This window comes from Lonchura striata, chromosome 1, assembly GCF_046129695.1.
Source record: "Lonchura striata isolate bLonStr1 chromosome 1, bLonStr1.mat, whole genome shotgun sequence".
Taxonomy (NCBI): domain Eukaryota; kingdom Metazoa; phylum Chordata; class Aves; order Passeriformes; family Estrildidae; genus Lonchura; species Lonchura striata.
In genome coordinates this window covers 73,996,365-74,020,929 of record NC_134603.1, presented here as the reverse complement: position 1 = coordinate 74,020,929, position 24,565 = coordinate 73,996,365, and the positions used below count along the sequence as shown (strand labels likewise).

Here is a 24,565-nt window from a genome sequence, read left to right as displayed (position 1 = left end):
TACAGAACTAAGGTGTTTTTATTTATAAGTACATATATACATATATACACACAAATAAAAGGAGCATAAAGGGCAAAATAGCTTTTCTTTACACAAAGGAACTGAGTACACTCCACCAACCCCAAGCATTACCATGAAGATACCTCATGCAACTACTTTGGCTCCTGCAGGCCCTCTTCCCATTTGTGCTACTGGCTTGCATTTTATCCTGCAGATTTAATAAAACAAATCTGCCTGTCCCTCTATACCTATAGGATAAGGAAAGGAGAGGCTTTGTTTCTTAATAAATCTCACCCTCTTCAATACAAGCATTAGCCTGTGGCATTGTAAGCTTTTCACAAATATTTGGCGAGATCTAATACTTTGTCAAGTTAAGGTCCCTTATTTTGAAATAATCAAAACATATTGATTCTTTTGGAAAACAGAATTGAGCAAAATGTTCCATGTAGGAAGGTAAATCTCATTTTCCTTCCTGGACTGACTTCTTCAAATACAGAGGTCTAAATTAAAGACAGCAATCTTAGGCAAGGAGATTAATACATAATCAGAGGATAAAATATATATGCAACACTGCTGAATTCATATAATGCATAAAAATTTAGTATTTTCTGAAAATGCAGTGGTTTTGGCCTGTATTCCATGCACAGCTTCTCAGATGAATTGCAAAGGAAATCTTGGCAGGTAATGTTGAAATCAGCCCTTAAAGGATTTACAAGTTGACCAAAGCCATATGCAGCCACTGGGTGTGACTCTGTTATGTGTTACCTGTTAACACTGCCCTTTTTACCCTGGAGAAAGTGATGTGCTTTATTCACTTACACAGGAGAACTTCCATTCATCTGTCACAGTATTCCTGTGTTGATTTTTCCCCCTGTGTGAACAGTTCTTTCCCTTCAGGGATCACCACTGGGTACAGACAGCTCCATTTCCCATGTCTAAAGTTAACGCACAACCTGCCACTGCTTGCTCTGTCCATCCCTGGAGAGAGGTGCTCTGGCAACAAGGGAAGCCAAGTAGATTTCAAGCAACCATTGCAGAGGCCCCAGGTTATATCCTCCATTCCCCAGTCAATCCAAGTTAAATACCACAGAATAGAAACTGCAGGAGCCCAGGATTTCGTTCCTCTGTGATTCATCCTCCCTAGCTAGTGACAGACAGGAGTAGGGAAGGGCAGTCATTGCTTTAGGCACTTGAGTTTAACCCATCCATGGATGTCAGAGTAAACCCTTAGGCTAGCAACAGAAAACCCAGCACAACATTTGCCTTTGTTGTCAGGCAGTCCAATTTTTTTTGTCTGACAACCCTCAAACATCACCTTCTTTTGCCTCAGACAGTATAGCAATATATTTTATAATTTTTATGGCTGACTGATGGTGAACTGAGCTGCAATGGGAAAGCAAAATGTTTACACAATAAACCCATAAACCATTTTGTAATCATTAATGAGCATTCTTAGGAATTTACTGCTGCTGATTAGAAACCTAATTCACTGGAACTGGTCATTCACTATACTATACAAAGGGAAAAATAAGTCACTGGTCCTTCACATTCTGAAAAGGGGGATGTGATAGTAGCGGTCATCCTCAGTCAGGAGAGAAATCTCATTCCATTCCCTTCGGTATTCATCCGGATAGTTTATTTGAAATTCCTCAGTATTAAATCTATGCAGTCTGTAAACTCTTATCTTTACTTGTAGTAAGTATCCAAGAAGAAACAGTTCAACCTAAAAATGAAAGAAATCAGTTTATTTATTTATTTAGCTCTAGGCTTCGAAAACTAACTGAAGATAATCCAAGTTAAGGCAAGTCATTTAGCTTCAAAACAGTAGACAAAGAATAAAAGGGGCCCTTTTGCTAGTGGAGTAAGAACATTAAAAGTTTGAAGGCATTCCCACCAGCCCTTCTACTTACCTTTTGCGTATAGAAACATTCCTCCTCTGCCTGACACCATACATAAACCGCTCCCAAGCCAGCTCACACAGCTGATTGGAGAGCAAGAAAGGAATAGCTGTTACCAAGACTGATACATCTTGAAAAAATGGGAAGCCTGCCACCTTGTGATCACTATGGAAAACATTACAGAGAAAGGAAAAAAAATCTTGGTACGTCAGATAGATGAAACTGAAGAACTGGCATCTTCATTGATACTTCTTGAAATAGATTGCTTAATCAGGAAAAAAGAAGGTTTGGGAAAAGTTCATATCCTTAGGCATAGCCAGACATAGCAGAACTTGGTCCTGTTATAATCAAACTGCTCCTAAATCTGACTGCATCACATAACAATTGGTGTGATAACTGAAATTGATTATAAAAAATAATTTCAGCCATCAGAAAGTGAAACCATTTGCAGAGTTACAGTGTGGAGTTTTTATGTCAGCAATAAACTTCTCACTAATTATAAAACAGGAAACAAAAACCTTAAGATATAAAGGTGATTAGTAGAGTTCTCATTACCTACTCATAATAGACATTATATCTCATGAGAACCAAAGGGTGGGAAGAAAAGGGAGTGATGCTATAGGATTTGGCAATAGATAGGAAAAGCAAAACAACTGGACAAAACAGCATCATCTAAAACTATTACATATCAAAAATATTCTTGTTCTAAACTATGTCTTATTGATAACCTGTAGCATTTATTTTTGGTCCACTCTTACTACAGTTTGTTTTTTTTCCTGGAAGATAAATGGCTATCTGTTGCAGAAGATAGATAAATATGATTATCCATAAATAATACAACTAGGATGAGAACAGTTCTCCCAGCTAGCCGGACAACGCCCCTGCCTACGGATGGGTCCTGGGGTCAAGTGGACTGTTCCATCCCACCCCCCAAAAGATGTATGGTTCTCCCCACACCTCTGTCCCTCCCCTAAAACATCAAGTGCCTGTAACCCCATTGGCCCGAGCCTTGTTCCAACCCACCTTGAAGCCCCTTGAAAAGGGGCTTCGAGGGGCCACAGGTCTCTTGGAACTTCCTCTCCTCTCTTGGAACTTCCTCCCCTCTCTTGGAACTCCCTCCCCTCTCTTAGTACTTCCCCTCTCCTAGAGCATCCTTTTGTCTCTCCCCTCCCCCACCCTCTCAAGCCCTGCCACGTGCTGCGTCTGGCAGCATGAGGCAGAACCTTCATCCCCAATAAACCTCTTTCCCCAAGAGCAGCCTTGAAAGATCTCTCATCTTCATTCACCCAAACCGTCCAGGAGAGGCAGCAATCTTCTACAGCTATCCTCAGTCCACTTCCCCACATCTCAGAAAAAAATAAGTGGGCCAGCTATCATGGATGATGTATAATATAATCACCTAATCACTACAGAGATGGAGTAAGTTTGGTGATTTTTCATCTATATCCTTACCTGGTCTAAGCAAATAGAGTCACCTATGGAGTTCAGATGATTCATCATGAAACTCAAAGGGTCAGATGAAGAGTCACGAGCAAAGAGAAGGCTAAAAAGGTTGTGTACAGGTTCATCCCTGCTCTTTATCTGCTCATAGGCTTCGACAGCTTCATAGAGCATGATGAATTTTATGGCCTCATATAGTTTGTATTCCTTGCTTTCATCAGAAAACAGGGTATTACACATGCTTCCTCTTTCTTCATGATCTCTTGTAGTACTTATTTCAGCCCACTGGAATGCACACAGAAGAAGAATATTATTAAAATTATTAAGAATTCTGTTTAACACAAAAGGCTGCAAAACAGGAACAGAAGCCTGGTCAAAGTGTAAAGCAGCTATTAATTGACAGAGCCCAGCCACAACAGCATTTTCAGGCAGCAGCCCCCATTCTAATCAAGGCCAATGGTTTGAGGTACAACAAGGCCAAGGGCCAGGTCCTGCCTGGGTAACAGGCTGGGGGCAAAGTGGCTGGAAAGTGGCTCCATGGAAAAGAGTGGAGAAGTAGGAGTGCTGGTCAACAGCAGCTGAACATGATCTACCATGTGCCCAGCTGGCCAAGAAGGTCAAGGGCATTTTGGCCTGTACCAGCAGTATTGTGGCCAGCAGGAGCAAGGCAATGATTGCCCCCTGTACTCAGCACTGGTGAGATCACACCTCAGATCCTGTCTTCAGTTTCTGTCCCTCACTATGAGAAGGACATTGAAGGGCTGGAGTGTGTCCACAGAAGGGCAGTGTAGCTGGTGAAGGATCTGCAGCACAAATCTGATGAGGAGCAGCTGAGGGAGCTGGGGGTGTTTAGCCTGGAGAAAACAAGGCTGAAGGGGAAATCTTATCACACTCCACAACTACCTAAAAGGAGGGTGTAGCCAGGTGCGGAGTTGGTCTTTTCTCCCAACTATCACGTCACAGAACAAGAGGAAAAGGCCTGAAGTTTTGCAAGGGGAGATTTTGATTGGATACTAGAAGAAAATTCTTCATCAAAAGTGTTGTCAAGCATTGGAACAGGCAGTCCAGGGAAGTGGTTGGAGTCACTGTCCCTGGAGATACTTAAAAGTGTAAACTTGTGGACACAGTTTAGTGCTGGGTTAATGGTTGGACTTGATGATCTTAAAGGTCTTTCCAAACTAAATGATTCTATGATTCTATGACAATGAGCTGGGAAAGGCAGCAAAGAAGCCTGTTAGTAAAAATAGGCAAAAATCCATCTCACTGGCCAATCATCTTTATAAGAAGAAAAAAAAAAAAAAAAAAAAAAAAAAGAAGCTGGGAGCTATACCTTATGCCCAGTAATTGCATAAGACATCACAGAGTTGCTTTGAAACAATTTCTTAATTGTAAGGACTTATTCATTCTTTTAACTTGAATTTTTTTCTTAAAAATGCAGATTAAATGCTTTGTGCACTAACATCAGCTAAAAGAACTACACAAAGCTAAAATTGAAAGCCAAATAACCCAACACTGGGAAATGTAAAGAGCAACCAGAACAAAATGATAACTGCACATAACTACCAGGCTCATCTTAAGAAGACGTAACTGTCACTTTGGCACAGCAAGAGTGCAGACAAGGGACCAAATAATCTATTTTAATCCCTTATTTTTCTTTCTAAAAGGTTTTTTGATTGTTGTTTTTTGGGGTTTTTGTTTTGTTTTGTTTTTAAATTAACAATTACTATCACTGCAGATGTGCAGAAACCCCAGAGGAGCTCAAGTTGTCCTGGTCTTGACAGGCCAACTCCATCTCTCTTTCAGAAGGCTTTGGGGCTACTAAATCTCCCCAGGTTTTAAGTATGAATTATATTAAATAAGAATACTATAATATAATTCTTATATTAAACAAGAATTATAGTCCTGGGTTGGGAATTATGGCAATCTGGCAATGCTAAGCAGAGTGGGCAGTGAGGCTCACAGGTCTTTGCAATCAAGTGAAAGCTTACAGAGAGAAATTATAGGAAAAATGGATAATTAAAACATTTAATGGGGATAGAAGTATAAAAAATACTATTGTTTTAGAATGAAATGCACTGCTTGTTTGCTCCATTCCAGCCGGGGAGGAATCCAGAAGCATCTCATAGAGCATGTTTATTTTTAATCAAAATTATGAGATACTTCAGGAGCCACTTGATGGCAAGGACTAGCTGTGGGGACAGTGGCCTCCCTAACTTGCAGGGAACTCCTTGGCCTAGTAGATCACCAAAATCTGGATTGCCCTGCAGGAGAGGTGATGGCCTTCCCAGCAACTCAGCAGTCTGAACCTGGAAGGAAGGCTGGCTGCCCCACAGATACACAACCAGGAGAAATTCCTTAACTCTGTCTGAACCCATTTCTCAAGGCTTTTATTCCTCCCAACCATTTCCCAGATACTCACATTTGTCTTTAAGGCCTCCATACATTTGCGCAACTTCCCAAAGGCATTGGGACCCGTGTATCTTTCTGGCCCAAAACTGTATTGTTGAATCCAGTTACAACCTTGAGAATACAAAAGCTTTTCAGGGAGCTGGGAAAAAAACAAAAGGCAAGCTAATCATAAGCGTAACAAGAAGCAGAGTATAAAGTTATATAAACTTGTCTACATACAATTTATGATGTGGTTCTATCAGCTGTTTGTACAGTTCAAACAACAAAGTAAATGGACCTCACAATTCAAATGCTAATGAAGGAGAATCCACTTAACTGCCAAGTCCTTAAGAAACTTTTAAAACAGGGCCAGCCAAAAAAAAAATTAAAAAAATGAAGATATGCTCTCAGCAAAATATATAACCCACACTCTGGAAAAGCTGGATACTTCCAAATTCAGTGAGGTATATAGGATTACAGACACCTTCCAGTCTGTACATGCTCCTCTACAGGCAGGCGCTATAGATCCCACCTCCCTGCAACTATGTCCTGCCAAAGCTCCTGGAGTTCAGGGCAGGATACCTGCTGCTCCAGCAACACAGCAGCTCCCAAGTGAACCACTGAACTCTGCATGGATGTGGATGGGGAGGATGCAAATAACCTGTTGTGTTAAGGGAATGACATCTAGCAGGATGGCAGTAACATTCATCCATCCACTTTTTTTTTTTACATAATTTAGACTCATGTTCACATCGGTATGTGGGACAGTTTTTCAATTAAATTAAATGTAGTTCAAGGAGTTTGAAAAACTTATCTTTAAATTCCAATAATGATTCTTCACTTCAACAGTCAACATATCCCTTTTCACACCGAACAAAGATTCCTTCTGCTGTGCATGGACAGCTACAATGTGTTCATTTATGAAATGAATTTACCTTCAATATATCTCTTTCCTTCATCCACAAAGGAAAAGGAATGCCTTGGCTGAATATCTGAAAAAGCACCGCTCTTACTACACTGTAGTTGTCTCTCCTGACTTGTCTCAGGTATTTGATATGACAGCTCCTGAACAATTCTTCATATGCCTAGAAAGAGAACAAGAAAAATTAGCAATAAAAAATATTAAACTTTGGAAAAAACACCCATATTGTTTAAAGTCCAATTCCAAATTATTCATAAGAGGGAGCTAGGAGAACAAGAGAGTATATTTTTTAAGATTTATATACACAGAAATGTTAAACAGCATGGTTTTTGTAAACACCTTATACTGGTGCTGCCCATTAAGAGTGATGCTGCATTCCTTCCAAACCCAGCAACTCGTTCAAGTCTCTGCACTGTTGCTACTGTAAACATCCACATGATCAACAAAACTAGAGCAGATCAGCACAGATTTCTGTGTGTAACAGCATTAACCTCAACCGTTTTACAGTTTGCACTAATATGTGAGATGCAGCATCAAAAGGGAAGGAACCAGTATCTGGAGAAAACTCCTTTTGGCAAACACCATCTCCTTACATTGACCTGAATCTATTGTGCAACACTGACCTGAGGCAGAGCAGATCTGGCAGCACTGTGCTGAAGCGGACAGCCCTTGGTCCAGCCACACACTCTGCATTACCACTGGCTGTCATCTGAGCCCTTGTTGAGACAATTCTGAGCAATAAACTGGCAGAGAATTAGGGAGAGGACTCTACAGTCCCACAGGCTACTCCATCACTTCCAGTTTGCTTCCTGAAGGGGGCAGCAGGATGGTCTCAATTCTTCATCCTCTGTCTTGGTTACTCCCTCACCCCATCCCACCACCACTTCTCAGCTGTACTCTGCCTCCTTACCCTTATTGCATCAGCTGAGATAGCAAGCCTTAAACTCTTTCTGCTGAGGGTGTTTCCTGCTGCTTCAGCAAGCTTGAGGACCTCAGAGAAGCCTCTTTCTAGATGACCTGCTTTATCAGCTCACCATCTAAGTGCACCACATCCAAAAGAGGACAGGAGCCAGCACAGAAGAGGGAGAGGGACTGCTTAGCTAGGACAAGGTGAGAAAGAGGAATAGACATGACAAACATGGAATTGTTCCTTTTGAGGACAGCAAGCATGATATGCTGGATCTCACAAGACCTCATCCTGAAATATACTCCTTACCATGGCAACTTCTACATGATGCAACCAGACAGCCACTGACTGCTCCATATACAGGAGTCTCCTTTTCAGCTCTGGTCATCCAGAAGGCTCATAGATTTTCTGAAATGCTTTTTGCCCAGTATGGGCTTGCAAATTTTTTAGAAGTTTTGTTATCTTTTGTTACTTGTTCCTCCAAATAGTTTTTGGCCTTGTTTGTTGTTCTGTGAACTCTTCGTACTGCTGTGTTCCTGCATTTAACGTGGCAAAACTGAATCTTTTCTCTGTTCATCACTTGAATGCTTGCATTCCAGCTTTCTGAAAACTATCTTATTTTTTCTACAACCTGTTTATGCTACTGTTTATCCATACCAGCTTCTTTTTACCCTTTAAGTCCTTCTTGTTATGCATTTGCTCTAAGGATTCCGATACCGTGACCTAAAGACAATGCATGTCAAATACACCAGAGCAGCTGAACTGCCTGTCTTGCTAGCTGCGCCCTGTCCAGGAGAAGACACCAGCACCAGACAGAAGCAGCTGGGCTGGGATCCAGAGCTGGAGCAGAGGGACTGTGCCCAAAGGCATGAGATGGCCACCATCCAGCACCCCAGCTCCCTGCCTGCTGAGCAGCACCCAAGCTGCCACAGGTTAGATGCCAGCTCCTGCCCTGCCTGCTGCCAGCTGCAGTTGATGATGCTGGAGAGGGGAAGGCTGCCAAGCATGGACCTTCAGAGCTTGGAAGAAAAATAGATATGGTGCTTCCTTCCTCCCTGAAGTAAGAGTTTTTACCTTAAATCAAAGGCTGGACAAGTGACAACACCTAAGACCATATTATTTGGGCTTTAGCACTGGGGACGACTTTTCCTGTTAAGGTCACTGTGTGGGCTGCTGATGCTAGAAGAGGGAATTTAGAATATATACAAGACTAAAACCTGATCTACATTTTAACCTGCACTGCTGCACTCTATTTAGACCCCTGTTCATGTTCTCCCCTTTGCTTTTCATTTGATTAGCCAGTGCAGCGGGCTTTGATAGCTGCTGCAGCTGTTTGCACTGAAAGTGTTACTCCTTTCCTGGATGGTGGTTCTCCCCTGTCCTCATGCTGAGATTAAAATTTAACTCTTACCTCCCTCATCTGTTTGGCCTGCTGTGTTTCTCCTTTCCATTCTCTTGCACTATAACCAAGTAGATCAACTTCTGGCAGCACACTGAGATTCCCTAAATTGAGATTGATTCACAGATTAGTTACATTCTGCTGTTCTGCTACTAAAGGGAAGCTATGAGGGTCATTAATGAATGTGGAGTGACAACAAAAAGCTTACTTATGAGTTGCCTCTGAAGGTAGTTGCTCCACCTGAAACATAAATGATAGAACAGATGTTCAAGGTCAGTATTTACTGAAATAAGCAACAGTATTGAAGACTGAAGTCCGCATAATAAAAACCTACCGTTTCAGCAGCTGTGCCAAAAAGCTGTACAGCCTTCTACAATACCAAAAAAGAGCAGTGAGGAATGACATGCTTAACATTAGCTGCACTTTCACTTTTTGCCACACGAGACACAGGGATTCCTTGCTGGCTGTTTTCCAGGACACCTCATGCCTTCCTAAAAAAGGGATCAAAAGAGAGAGGGAAAAATCTTATCACTATTATAAAGTACTTGTTTCTGTTGCTTTTCTTGCAAAAAGAAAGATCATCCAAACATGATTATCACTTCATATGAAACACAAAACATTACATGCAAAAGATTAATATATTTTACTTAATGCACATAATTTATGTACTTAGTTTTTTCAAGATTCTAGGGACTTGGGCGCACACAGTTCACATTTCCACTTTATCTTGCACACAGTGAAGGCTACATATTTAATTACAATGGAGTCACAGGAAGACTAGTATCAAATGTACTGCTCAACAACACAAAAAACCCTTTTTTTTTTTTTTAATTTCAGGATGTGCTGATCTAGAGACCTGTACTGTCATTATTTTGTCTCTAAGTCATGGCTTTAAAGACCAGAGGTTCATAGGACTTACTTGTAGTCAACAAATGGGCCATATAAGGCAATATTAGCTGACTAAGCATGACTGCATGGGGAATTAAAGGAATGTTCCTGCCTCAGTCTGGGTAAGTTTAGGATCAATTTAAAACTCCAGAGAAAGATACCCCCCAGGGATTAGGTAGAAAGCTCAGGTCATCATCACACGCTTACTTCACAGACATTAACAAGGACAAGATTCTGTGCTCCCCTGGCATTACAGATAAGATTAGGGAAGGTTATTGTTGTCTGTTGATAAGAAGACCTACAAGTGAGGAGGCGGCCTGGAGACTGAACAGTTGACGAAGGCAGTATCTGCTCCCTAAGTGAGAAATTTGTCTTCTGGAAGAAATTTGAATATAGGAAATTCCCAGAGCTCATGATGAACAGCTGCTCTGTTATTAACTTATTTATTGATTTAGTACAAACCTTTAAAAGAACACAACTTTTTATAGAGGCATCCACAGAGAAGGCTGAAAAGATCCTTCTCCAGGGAGTCTGCAGAGGGGATTACACATTCCACATAATTTTATGTCAGCTGAACTTCTGCCCCTCCTGGCTTTAACAGGAAATTTAAGAGGGGCTTAAGTTTTCCAAGTAAATTAAGCCCATGCACTGTGGACAACAATCCAGTCAAAGAATTACGTATCAATTTTAACCTTAGCAACAAGATAAACAGTGATGCACTCACTTTTACGAGCACTGCTGCATGTATACAGAGCACTGGTGATACCTGGCCTTTCCCAGTGTTCTGTTGTTTGAAGAAGTTTTATTACAAGATTTTGTATGGAAGTCATCTGGTGGTGAGACCCAGACTTTGTCTCTCCTGTGAACTAAGGGCAGGTTAAGAGCTGTAAATGAAAAGGTGTCCATAAATTTTAAGTAATCAGAGGTGGGGTTGGGGTGCTAGTTCTGAAGGTGCAGAAAACATTTATTACTGATGCCAAGTAACAGACAACAAAACATCAGCTGTAAGGTTTGGAAATGGAAAACTTCATAGGAAAACCAGACATTCCCACTTACAGCTCACACACACATATAAACACACTCCCACTTCCTCCTGGGGAACACTGGTAGGCACATTCTCAATAAGCACACAAACTTCTACCTAGAGAAATCACAATCCCAGCAGAATCAAGTAACTGCAATTTTTTTTCTCTCTCTTCTTTAGGATAAAGGCATCAACATTGGAAAAAAAAAAACCTCAGTGGACTTTGAATAACTGAATCTTCTGTCCACTAGAATGGAACCTGATGTCTCACAGATGTATCAGTGGGTATTCTGGATTTACACCGTTGTATGCAAACCAATGATGATTGAAATTAACACTAATTTAAATATAAAGTATCGAAGGAAAGTTGCAGCAGACTTCAATTTCATTACTTAAAAGAACTGTATGGTCCACTCCCACATTCGATTTTGAACAAACAGGCTTTATAAAAAAATCAAGAGCTGTTCCATCTGTTAAAATGACATACTCTGCATTATGAAGAACCAGAAATACACGTGAATGTAAAATTTCTTCCCTTACCCCTTTTTACATGCAGAAAGATGAGAGCTCCACATCACTTTTAAAACTGAATCAAGCAATCTTTTGAAAAAGTTTTTGACGGTAATAACCCTGAAAAAACCTCAGGCAACTGGAGTTCAACAATCTCTCTTTCAATGCATATGGTTAAGAGGTGCTTGAGCAACTGTTCTTCAAGGAGTGCTGGGAAGCATAGGCTTACTGGTTTCCATCAGAAACACAGATCAGTGTCAGAGAACATGAGATAACCAAATAGTGTTCGCCTGTTTATATTCAATATGGGTATTTCCCTAGTAGAAAGTCTAATGGGTGATGGGAAAAACCTGCAAACAGGTGATTTTGAGTATTTTTGCTACACTTGTATTGCAGCATACTTCATGAACTTTCCCTTCTGTCAAGGGAAAGCTGCTGTTCGAACAGCACTTTGTGATTCAGTTAATACTTTCGGTGCTTATGTCACACTTAGGAATTCATTACATTTTTTATTCAAGTAAATGACATTTAAAAGTAGCAATTGGATCACAAAGTGCTGCTGGTAAAAATGCATCATGAGCATAAATTAAAGAAGGCAGCATCTTAAAATAGATCTTGCCACCCCCCTACCTGCACCTTTCAGAAGTCTTCAGAAACCAACGAGCAATTAAATTAATAACACATTAGTGGGGGGAGTAAAACAAACCCACAGATTTTTAAACCAAATCCATTCCCTGGGATATGGGCACTTTTCATCCTGCTCCTCAAGAGGCAGTGACAGGAGCAGTTGGTGCTGTGACCAGCTGCTGGGCTCCCATCTTCTTGAAGACTGACTGTGAGCATCAGCATGACAGGGAGGCCTGACTCTTTGCCATGCAGAAATTTGGAAGAACAAAGGCTGAACAGTGCTGGAGTAGATCAGGAACTGATAGCAGAGCTTACAGAGCAAGTAGTACACCATGTTTTCTTTTCATGCCACATCAGCTTCCTGCTAGTCAGCAGGAGAGACACACAGAAGAAAAAAGAAACAACAAAAAGGGCCAGAAAAAAAGATAAGTAAGGGACGTCTGCAGCATCTGTTTCATTCTCAAGTAACTCAGGAAGAATCTCTAAAGGATTTGTGTCACATTTGACTCCCTCACAATCTTTTTGGAGGCTGCCACCCTAAATATGCATAATCGATGAAATGCAAAATGTCAGAGAACAGCTTGGTAACTAGCAGACAGCACTGTATATGCATTACTGAATATTCCAGCATGCCTGATCGTGCAATCACCCTTTACTGTTTTTCTCCATACCATTAACAAAGCCATTAGAAAGATAACAGAATGTCTTCCCAAATTAAAACCTGACAGAATTATTTCTTTTTGGGACATTCCTCTTCACTATCTTTTTGGTACTGAAAGCAGGACATAGCACTTGTCACCATAAAGTGGTCAGGTTTCATACTCCCATCACACAAAATTATGTTCCTTGTTCCCAAAAAGCAGGTATACCCTCATTCAAAGAGGGAGGCAGAATGTGGGACTCCACTGTGCCAGTCCTTATGGTGTCCCACCTGAACCACTCCTTCTTCCTCCTCTGTTGGATGCAGAGCTAGGAAGGGAGACCCCTCAACTGAAACATGCAAAGCTTGGCATGGAGGTCCAAGTCTGCCTGTGTTCAAGGTGTGCATGCAGTTCTCTTCATGTTGTTGCACATTGCTATTTTTCAGATTATACACCATCAGCACAAAGGTATGTTACAGAAAAGGCAAAACCCCTCTTTTAAGGGAAAACAAACTTACCCTTAAAGAGCAGACTCAAGCATGATGCACGTGTACATAGACCTCAATTGAATGAACCAAGAGGGAGACACAGAAAAATGATTAAATATATAAATTCAATACCTACACAAGCTTGCATCCCATTAGTGTTTAGAGGAGGGAAATACGCCTTTTTAAGTGATGCCAAGAGATCACAAATTCTTTGATTTCCCAGTTTATTATCAGCACCACACAAAAAAAAATACTGAAAACAGATCAAACACATACCAAGATATGTGAAAAGCACTGCTTAATAATTAGTTCATTACAAACCCCTTCCTTTACAGAGTAAAGCAATGTCAGCTTGTTAAGCAACATTCATGTTCTAACAAATAGGAGATGAGGATCTCTCCTTGGTTTAATAAGAAAAAGAAATTAATTTCCAGACAAAGAAGGTAATGGTAAGTGACTTACCAAAAGTTCAACCATGTCTGCTGATCAGATATCCTCTACTCAAAAAACCCAAAAAACAAATGAGAATGCCAGCCCCAAACCACAAGTAGAATCACACAATTATCTAGAAAACAGAATAGTTTTGGTAATACTGAGGCCCATCAGTTGCAAGAAAGGTTTTATTTACACAACTCTTCCACACAGGGCTGTCCCAAGTGCCCTCTTAGCTCCCTCAGTCTTTTTTCAGAAAATGTGGAGACTATAGAGCTGGCAGTCTTCTTGACTCCCTGATCATCAACAGGAACTGCTGATGTTAATGTATCTATCCATTTGTGACACGAGTTATTCTTACTGTGCAGCAACAACCATAATGTATTCTTACCTACTGGGTGATTATCTAAAATATACCCTACTAGAATTACCTTTACAAAACCAATTTCAGCTATATAATCAAGATATGAATGCATTCCTTAGCCTGCACATGCCATTTTCTCTCTACAAATGCCTACAAGAACAAAAGGAAAGTTCAGTTCTTCATTTCCTGTATAATCCAGCTTCCTTTTTAAGGCACAGGGTGCTTCATCCACAATGAATAATGCTTAGCCCCACTTCCATTTAAGTAAGAAAAAACATGACAGAAACCTTCTGAGAATTTACAGTCCAGAATACTGGACAAGAAACATATGAAAAGCATTTCATGCCATTAATGAAATATGAATGTCCCTAAAACTCTTATTCCAATAAAAAAAAAAAAACAAAAAAAAAACCAAACCTTAAATTAACCTTCATTTAAAGAAGCAGCCTCTGAAATCTCTGCTGTTTTTTTCTTAATGTGGAAAAAATTCTGTTCCCATTCAGAATTGCTATTTAATGCCTGTACACTTCAAACAGAACTTATGTAAATGCACTAAATCTATTATTTGAAAGAAGCCCATTCTAAGAATTCTTATTCTGCCTGCTGCAGAGCTGCATGTTGAGTCACCCCTAATGCCACTCATGGTTATTTCACAATTGTCAAAATGCTTTTCTTTTTTTTTTTGCCATGCTGAATCCAAATGGACAGATTAAAGGAAATACTTTCCTCCTGAACATCTTAAATGTAGCTGACAAGTACAAATACCTTGGGTTTTTATGCTGATATGTGAAGATAACTGAAACCTAGTTAGGGGGGAAAAAGAAGTCTTACTTAGCAATAACAATCATTTTCCTTCTCCTGATTTTTAAATCTTGTTTACTAAACAGAACAAGACTTGCACCAAGCACCCCACCCTCCAAGGATGCACAGTCATTAGGTGGCTGGGAATATCACAAGCAGCATCCCCCCTGCTCTCTCCAGGCAGAGGTCCAGTGGCAGCTGCCTCACTCCTGGGGTTCCCCGCTTCAGGAAGTGCCCCTGGCTCTGCCTGGATGCTTTGTAAGCACGCAATGCAGGACAGTCCAATGAATTTTAAGCCATCTCTTGATAAAAAGTTACCCCAACTGATATCCAGGACAACAGCAGGATCAAATAACCCAAGACAAACAGAAAAATCAAGCAAGGAGAAAGCCAGCCCTGTCTCACCAAACTACATCCGTGTAACTTATCGTTCCCAACTCTGTATATGTCTGGCTGACACCCCACACAGATTATATTTCTATCTTCAGAGCATGGCCCTCTCCTGAGTGTACCTGATTCTGTGTGCAGATGATGCAGAGCTGTGTATTTTTCACATGGGTTATTAATTACATATAATTTATTATTAATAATCCCAAATGATTCATATCTCCTGGTGGTGCACCAGATCACAAAGCCTGTGCTTCCTCAGCAGGTATGTGCAGAGGTTAGTCCAGCAGTGTTTTACTTGCGTCTTGCCCTCTTTTCAAGATTGATTAGAAGCACAAAGCAACGCCAAAGAAAGCAAAATATCAAAGCCATCGCTCTGAATGCAAATGGCAGAAACTGGTCTTGCAACTCTTCCCTTCTGTCTCTCAGTGTCTAGTCAAAGCCAAAACTTCAGATTTACTCTGCAGAGCTCATGGTATTTGTATGGAAGTAGTTGGAGTGTTTAAACTCTGCTCTAAACTGGCATATTTTAGTTAGCTCAAGCACACAGGAGTCCTCTGCCTTTTATGAAAGTGCATTACCAGGCACTTCTGGCCTAAAATATTACACACAAAAAAAGCATACTGAAAGGTAAAATTGACTGCATCAAGATAGTAACTGAAATTTTAGTTATCGCTCAGTGTAATACCAAAGTCAGAGCTAACAGAAACATTTCAGAAAAATGTGATTCAAGAACCCAGAATATTCTGTGCAAGAGCTTTCCACTTGTAAAAGCACATTGTTATTATTAGTAGTAGAATTATGCATAATAATATCACTGTCATTATTGTCATTGCTAATGCACAGTTGGTATTTTTACAGACATTTGGATGCAAGAGAAGTTTCACATGAAGCACTCCAGACATCAGTTGCAGGGATCAAGAGACCACAGCTCCCTGACACTTCTGCATTTGCTCAAACTGCCAAAACCAGACAATTATGTGGCAAGGACTAAACAAAAATACAAACCATGCACTCCTGTAAAATGCACTTAAGTGTGACCTTGCATATTGAGCACTTTTTGAGGGGCTAGCACTTGGCAGAGGCAAGACTTACTTTCACTTGTAAAGTAAGAAAATGAAATACAGGGTCCTGGATACTTTCTGACATAGAACCCAGCACTATAATTTTTAAAGTTCTTCATTTCTATGAAAACCCGTTTTTAAGGCTTTGGCCTTTGGCATGAACGTCACAGCTGAAATTCATGAGCAGGAAATGACCCAAAATGAAACCACAATTGAAGGACGATAAACATATCTCCAAGCTGCTCACAAACAAGCCCCTGGCATGGTGCTGTGCTCAGAGCAAAACTGGGGAAAACAGGTAGGGCTTATCTTTGTCATACAAACAAACTTGAGCCAAGTATTTAAGTTTGCAAAAGACTGATTTTGCACAAACATGGCAATTAAAACCTTGCTGATCATTCGAGGGAGGCAATTCCAGTACCTAAAGGGGCCTACAGGAAAGATGGACAGGGACTTTTTACAAAGGCATTCAGTAACATTTCAAGGGGCGATGACTAAAAGAGGGCATGCTTAGGTTAGATATTAGGTAGAAATTCTTCACTGTGAGGCTGGTGAGGCACTGGAAAAGGCTGCCCAAAGAAGCTGTAGATGTCCCAGCTCGTAAAATGTTTAAGACCAGGTTGGATAGAGTTTTGAGCAACCTGGTCTAGTGAAAGGTGTATGGCAGGGGGTTGGAACCAGATGGACTGCAAGGTCCATTCCAACCCAAACCATTCTTTGGTTTCCTGGTGGCAGCTGACCTTCAGGCAGTGACAAGCACCTTGCCTTGATGTTGCTTTGCTGCACAGATTCAAAGGCAGACTTGATGTTGGCCAAAGCCTCAGGGACACCACATCAGATTAAGGCACTAGTTTAATGCTAAGGCACACATTTCTCACTTTCATAGCATCATTTACTCAACATGACTACCCTGCCCTGGAAACATAAATGATGAACACTTCAAATATGTGGAAAACCTCAGTAACATATTATGTATGGACAAGGCACCTGAGATGGGGTCCTGCTGAAGTAAAACTAGTGAAAGGACCACACACTGAACATATACAGCCACATCTTGCCATGCCTTTAACCCTGCACCATCACAGAATATGGCTCAAGTAAGACAAATCACATCTTCTGCTCACTCTACAGCAATGTTTGTTGAAAGAAAAGTGTGGGCAGTACAAGTTGCCTTGCTTGACACATCTCTCTGCACAGGTGCATAGTGGCATCTGTCCTCACTGGTGACATGGGGACAGGAGCTAGAGACACACACTTCCTCTCTCTGTTGAGAGCTTCCAGCATGTCCCTATAGGCTGCAGAGAAATCTCAAGCACTCGGGTCTGGATCTTAAGGATGACAAAAATGCATAGTATGCAGAGCAGAGAAAAAATAGGAAGAAACTACAAGCCCACCATAAGGCTGAAAAGAAACAAAGAGATGCTGACTTCAAAATTTCTCAGAAAATTAATGAAAAAAGCTGTAGAAGTTTTGAAGTATTTTACATTTGCCTTCGCTGGAGCCCTCTCAAGAAGTGGACAGTAGTCCCCTTATTTCCTTTTTGTCCTCATTTATGCTGGGACATTTACAGGTTTTTTGTTATGCTTTTATGTTATCAGGCAACAGGTAGTCCAATCATGAGTTATATTGTTTTTGGGAAAAAATCAAACTTTTCATCAAATCAAATTTTGTAATATACAAACCAAACTCTAACACCTCAGAATTAGTACAAGATCCCTAGCAACAAACTCCCCTCTTAAAACTGCCAGTGACTGCTTTTACATTGCTGCAGCTGCAGAAGTGGAACTCGTGTTTTCTATCTATGAAACTCTGACCTTTCCACTAATTAGTAGCTGTTTCTCTGTCTTTCTGAAAGGTACAGCATTGTTTTCTGATCCAGAGCACTGCAACCATGCACTGAGGAACTGGCATCTGCTATGCTGGGAATCCCAGCAATGGAGCACATGGGCACAGTTCCTTGTTGCTGCTACATGCTGGCACCAGGCCAGCTGCATCAGCCCAAAGTAAGGAAAGGATGTCCTGTGTTCACCGGGCCTTCCCAAATTCCATCTTAGCAGAAAACAGATCCTGAAGTGATTCAGGGTCAGATGTCAGACAGCAACTCAGATTAGTGTTTCACTTTAAAGAGTACTATAACTCTTTAAGTAGTCAGACTGCCATCGAAATGCCATTAGAATATGACTTAGGCAGCCCAAAGGTAATTAAAAAAAATAATTTCACAGCCTAAAACAAGAAGAGATTAAGAAGCTCCTTAAGGTAAACTTTATACCATTCTAATCACACCCAAATTTAGTTATGCAAGTGTAATTAAAGCAGTGTAATTATATTACATTTTGATTCCTGAGCACTGGTTATTCCCTATGTTTTTAGAACAAGTAAATTATAACCATAATCATCTCTCCTAGGACAGTTTGGCGCCGTGACTCCACACTTCAGCTGTGTGGGGTCAGGAGGTTCAGCAGAAGTATTTCTGAAATCTCAAACTCATTTGCCTGGGTAGTCATGCAAGATCAAACCTTTTTTCTTAAGCATTAAGCTTAAGAAAAACTGCATACATTTTTGAAAAACCCTTTCACGTTTGTTGTCTGATCCTTGGTAGATAAGATGTGAAGACTCAACTGTAAACTGTGTCTAAGAAACAAAGTGGACAGAAAGTCTTGATGCAGAGTGGGAAATGAACACCACCTAGGCAGGCAACACATTCCAAACAGTTAAAGTGTAAAAACCTTTTATATAAAAATGGCATAAAGTCTCAAATTACAAGAACTATTTTTTTTTATTCCAAATACAGATACTTATCCATAAAAGCACTTAGATTTAAATGCTGATCAGCATTTTCACACTGTTTCTCCCCTCCAAAATCAATTCTAGCACCCTTCACCTGGTAGTGTTTTATAGCAATAGGAAAATGGCATCTTTTCTTCCTACCATAACGAGACCCCTCAGTTTCTAATCAAATTATTTGTCCACTAGCAAAGAAATTAAATTCTTAAAGAAGCACACTTCAGTGACTACAAAGATGCTTTCTTAGCATGTCATTACTTCCTGATTCACATATTTTGCCTCTTTGTTTCACCACTTGCTGAAACTGGAGCAGGTCAGAGGACAGAAGTGGGAATAACGGTACTTGCACGTATTAGCAATGGAGCAGGTAGCACTGTGCTAGCTTAAACTCACTCACTAAATACCACAGAAATCTGGTTCTTTCTCTGCTGCAAAAATGAAAGTATAATCTGCATGCAATTTGCACGGCTCCTCCAAAGAGAAAACAAGCTGGTTCAGTAAGTAAGGCAGTGCAAAATGAGAACAGGATGATCAAAGCAGAAATGTACCACAGAATGTACAGCAGAAAAGCAAGTCGGTAGGGTACGGTATCCTCAGTCTAAATGACCACTTCTCAGTGACATAAGAGATCACAGGATCATTTAGGTTGAAAAAGGCCTTTAAAATCTAGCCTGTTAACCCAGCACTACCAAGCCCACCACTAACCATGTCCCCAAGTGCCACATCCACATATCTAATAAATGTCTTTAGGGATGGTGACTCAACCACTTCCCTGGGCAGCCTGTTCTGATGCCTGAACGCCATTTCAGTGAAGAATTTTTCCCTGATATCTAATCTAAATCTCTTCTGGTATGACTTGTTACTTGAGAGAACAGCCCTACCTGGCTATAGCCTCCTTTAGGCAATTGTAGAGAGCAAAAATGTCAACCCTGACCCTCCGTTTCTGCAGGCTAAACAACCCCAGTTCCCTCTGCTGCTCCTCATGGAACTTGTGCTCCAGACCCTTCACAAGCTCTGCTGCCCTTCTCTGGACACACTCCAGCCCCTCGATGTCTTTACTGTAGAGAGGGACCCAGAACTGGACACAGGACTTTAGGTGCGCCCTCAGCAGTGCCAAGTGCAGCAGGACAATCACTGCCAGGTCCTGCTGGCCACACTGTTGCTGATACAGGCCAGGATGCTCTTCGCTTTCTTGGCCACCTGGGCACAAGCTGGATGATGTTCAGCCATTCCTGACACCGAGGACCACCCTCCCTGGGTCCTCCTGAATCACACCTGCATTTATGAGCCCCTTTTTCCTAAACCTTCACCTTTCTGATGGGAATACAAGCCAGTCTGCAACACGTAAATTCATACTGCACACAGTAAGTAAAAGAGAAACCAAGAAAATTACCTCCCCCGAACCAAAGAGCCAAAGCCCGGCCGAACACCCGAGCTGAAAGCGGCGCACGCTGCTGTTCTACAGCCGCGATCTCTACGCGGGTCGGCGCTAACTCCGCACTCAGGACACAGCAGATCCCCCGGGAAGCTCAGCCCTGGCGCTCCCGGCACTGCCCGGCGCCTCTCCGCAGGCGGTGCCCGCAGCCCCCGGCCCCGCACGGGGGGCGGCACAGCCGGGCGGTCCCGCCGAGGCGGCCCCAGGAGCAACTTTCCCTACCGCCACTTCTGCCAAGCGGCTCCCAAAAAGCCAAGTGGAAAACAAAACGGGAAAAAAAAATAAAGAAACGGCAAATAAAGCCAAACCCTCGCCGTGACTTCGGGCACGCTCCGAGCCCGCCCAGCAGCCGCGCCGCGCCTCACCCGCTCCGCGCTCTCCTCCTGCGCCTCCCCGGGATCCAGCCCGGCGACAAAGGCACCGCCCGGGGCGGGGATCCGCGGGGCCGCCCCGCTCCCGATCCCGATCCCGCTCCCCATCCCGCCTGGGAGCCGGGAAGGAGGGATAACCCCTGGCACCGTCTCTCGGCCTGTCCCCAGCGGAGTTCGCCATTTCCCCAGCAACCCTTGCCGCTCCTCCGCCACTGAGACACAGCTTGTGCTTGGTGTCACACCGCGCTCTTTTTCATTTTATAGCAGCATGGAATCATGCCATGGTTTGGCCTGGAAGAAGCTTTAAAGATCATCTAGTTCCAACCCTCTGCCGTAGGCAGGGACGCTTCCCACTAGACCAGGTTGCTGAAAGATCCATCCAGCCTGGCATTGAACTCTTTCAGGGATGGGGTTGCCTGAAACACTTCTAGGCATTCCAACTCCCTGAATGGAGATCAGCACCATCATCATCTGTTTGAAATATAGTCATTAAATGTAAACACAACTTAATAACTTTGAAGTTATTGGTTGTTTTTTTTTTTGTTGTTTTTTCCCTGTCATTAAATGTTGATTTCCTCACCAATTCACTCTTTGACAAGATGGTGTGCATTCATCCAGAATGAAATTTCTCTTTGCCAAGTACCTTCCCCTCCAATAGACTTTTATGTGTCATTTCTCCCAGAGGTGTGTGGAGAATTTGCATAGGCTGGTATATTTTCTTTTCTGGTTACACATTAAAGAATAGTTTTCTTCTATCTTGTTAAGGTCTTAGGAGGAAAAACAGAAAGGAATTGTGTTGGTCCCAACAAAGACATAAATCTTTTACAGAATTACAAGCAGTTTGCTCCAGTACAGAGCCAAGACAAACTTACACAGCCTTCTGTTATTGGATTTTGTTTGGGTTTTTTTCCTAAAATATCACAAGATCAAGATTTTTCATGAAACACTGAAGAGATTTGTATTGCCTGATGAACATGAGATTATTTGTCCCTCCATATCAGCTAATCTGGGCAAGGAACAAAATAGGCAAAACCTGCTAAATATTGGTGTGCCAAGTATTCATTTAGTTGCACTTGCAGAAAGCCATAGACACATTTTTACAAGTAAAAGAAAATCTAGGTTTAAAATCCAGCTAAAAATAGCAAAAGTAAACAATTGACTTAAGAGGCCTGAAGCTGTCAGTCGTGTAAGTAGCACTGTGTGCTGCTCCATCAAAAAATCTATTTGGAAAAAAAATTTCATAAGTGCCACCTCTGTGCCTCTCCACAGCATTGGTTACCTGGCGCTTTCCATCTGGACTCCCAGATTGTGTTTAATGTGGCTGTGTCTCAGGAGCTGCAGCTGAGAGAGATGCTGCCAGGATATAGCTCACATGATATCCACCTGCAAAGGCTTGAAGGTGACTGGAACTTATTTACTTTATTTCCACATGTTGTCTGCTGTTATCACAAACTTCAGCTTCCCTTTCCAGCTTTTTTCTTGCCTTGGCCAGGCCAGTGTTGGGGGCAGAAGATGGTTTAGCATTGCAGCTAAATCCAAGTCTGCATCTTTCTGCTTTCTGTTAACCTGTGTTAAGATCTTAGGATTTAATTGGTGATTTATTTGTGCAGGCAGGCATGAAAGTGAATGTTTATTTGGCTGCTGACTCATCAGAGGAGAGGGATGAAATGTATAGTATAATGTCTACAGATCAAGCTCTGTATCGGTGAGTCCTTCCCACTTCACAGCTCTCTGCTCTCTCCTCCGTGCATTTGCAATCTGGAGCATGGCCTTGTGCCTCTATGCATGGGAATGAGCCCTGGGACAATCAATCAATCAATCAATCAATCAATCAAAGATCACTTCCTGAAACCCCTTGAGAGACTTTTTAAAATTAATACTGTCCATAGTGCCTTTTCTTTCTCCTTAAGCTCTTTCTGAATCTTTCTCTGAGCCAAGAAAAACTCTCAAGGACCTTTTTCCATTCGCAGACTTTGGCAGGAAAATGTTGTCTCTCCTCCTTGTGAGCGAGATGGGACAGCCTCTACCTGCGTCCCTCCTTGGTGCTGGATACATACATCACTGTAAGACTGAGCCAGGTAACACACAACCCTCCTGCAATGTTGGACTGGTCTGTGTGTGCTGTTTCTGTTAGATTAATGTGGGTTAAGATAATCCTGGAGACAAGCATGCAAGATCCAGATCTGAGCTGGGATCAACAGCAGAAATGGAAACAGAAGCTAACTGGAAGGCAGTTTCTTTCACAGATTCTGCAGAATTTGAAACATACTGCTACAAAGATTCAGAAAGCTTCAGAAAATGTCAACTTCTCCAAAATATTTCAGAGAATCATAGAATGTTAAGGGTTGGAAGGGGCCTTGAAAATTATCTCGTCCCACTCCCCCTGCCAGTGCTGTTATCAACTTCATGGTCCTTCTCTGGACCTGCTCCAACAGAACAATGCAGGGAGACAGAGAAGGCCTCATACAGCCCATGCATTCAGTAGGTTTCAGCAGAAATAATGCATTCTCTGCTCTGCCTCTGTGTAGACAGCAGTTCTGCAGGGACAAGGGCACAGCTCCAGAGAGCTCCAACTGGAAGCAGCATAAATTGGATTCTCTTCCTCCAGACTTCCTGGTCATGGCATTTTGCATATGTTTCTGATACTCAGACAAGGCTATATGCTGATGGCAAAGTCCAACAGCTTTGGGATATTTATAGCATTTTCTTCCTTTAGGGGAGTATTATGAATAATTTTCCCACAACATGAACCTCCAGGTTCTTCTGCAGGTCATGATATTTCCAAGCTTCAGCCATGACCGTGACTACCTCCCTCTGCTTGTACCCATGTGAGAGTTCACAGCAGTTACAGCAAAAATTTATACTGAAAGCCATTGCTAAACAAGTGTGAAGACATTTTAACTGTGTCTGTTTAAACCCACCAACCAGCAGCCAAAGAAACTGCTGTGCTCATCTGCATGTGAGCAGCAGGATTATAATCATGGCACAAAGAATGTAAGCAATTCCAAATGAGTGCTGAGACAAAGGCAACAGCATCCAACCCAGCAAAAGTAGGAAGCCTAGGTGCAGAACTGGTGTCAGCTTCCTCCTTCAGTTTTTCAAGACCATTTTTAACAGTCATGAACCATTTCCTTGTTTGTTGTAACTTATTTCTACTATCAAGGGCAGGTAGTCTGACACATAGGTAAAAAGTAGCACTCATGCAGCTGTAATCAGCAGCACAGGATTTTCTCTAGCTGATCACTAGCTTGTTGACATGCCAAAATTCATAGCACAGCAGTATGAACTTACCAACACTTCTCTCTGAGCTAATTCTGTTTCGCTTTTCATGTTCAGTGATGTGATCTCTGTTCTTGTTGGCCCTTCTGTCATGTTGCCTCTGCATGTCCTCTCCAGAGTATCACTCCCAGTTGGATTTCTTTCCCCTGGCTGCTTTTTTTCTGGGGTTAGAAAAGGAGTCTCTACAGACTCAGCTCGTCTTCACAGATCAACAAGCTGTAAAAGGATCTGGCTTCCTGTTTCATTTCCGTTAAAGTCTTCAGAGTCACACAGGCTGTCTATACTTCTCCATATCCAAGCCACAAGAAAAAAAATTGAGCATAACTCAGCTATTTATAAAGGTCACATTGCTATCTCCTCCTGCATCTCCCAAGTTGTTGGAGGGATGGAGATTGCAGGGTGCTTTTCAGACTGTGATGTAGCTGGTCTCTATCTCATTGTACATGGTCTCTATCTCAGTGGTAATCCACAGAGTCACAGCTTCTCATTTTCAGCTCCAGTGATACATTTCATTGC

General features: G+C 41.8%; 1 protein-coding gene across 6 annotated transcripts; it reads right to left on the bottom strand.

Annotated features, from left to right (window-relative positions):
- Nucleotides 1-24,272, bottom strand: OTULINL (OTU deubiquitinase with linear linkage specificity like). 6 transcript variants are annotated; one of them, XM_021528946.2, is made up of 8 exons: nucleotides 24,062-24,272; nucleotides 9,289-9,445; nucleotides 9,163-9,194; nucleotides 8,967-9,058; nucleotides 6,662-6,811; nucleotides 5,758-5,886; nucleotides 3,351-3,623; nucleotides 1-1,723 (listed from the first exon to the last, which is right to left on the bottom strand). In XM_021528946.2, the coding sequence occupies exons 1-8, from the start codon at nucleotides 24,153-24,155 to the stop codon at nucleotides 1,544-1,546; spliced, it is 1,107 nt and encodes a 368-aa protein (XP_021384621.1). In that variant the 5' UTR covers nucleotides 24,156-24,272; the 3' UTR covers nucleotides 1-1,543. The 6 variants fall into 6 exon arrangements, with proteins under 6 accessions (XP_021384621.1, XP_021384619.2, XP_021384620.2 ...); XM_021528944.2 differs by lacking the exon at nucleotides 24,062-24,272 and adding an exon at nucleotides 20,708-20,962; XM_021528945.2 differs by lacking the exon at nucleotides 24,062-24,272 and adding an exon at nucleotides 20,765-20,962.
- Between the last annotated feature and the right edge of the window lie 293 nt (nucleotides 24,273-24,565).

Excerpts from the sequence above, each read along its gene's own strand:
- OTULINL (XM_021528944.2), bottom strand. The coding sequence starts at position 20,951 with ATGGCGAACTCCGCTGGGGACAGGCCGAGAGACGGTGCCAGGGGTTAT. Across the intron at positions 9,195-9,288 it reads TTGGCACAGCTGCTGAAACG|GTGGAGCAACTACCTTCAGA; the intron begins GTAGGTTTTTAT and ends TTTATGTTTCAG. Across the intron at positions 9,059-9,162 it reads CCTTCAGAGGCAACTCATAA|GGAATCTCAGTGTGCTGCCA; the intron begins GTAAGCTTTTTG and ends ATCTCAATTTAG.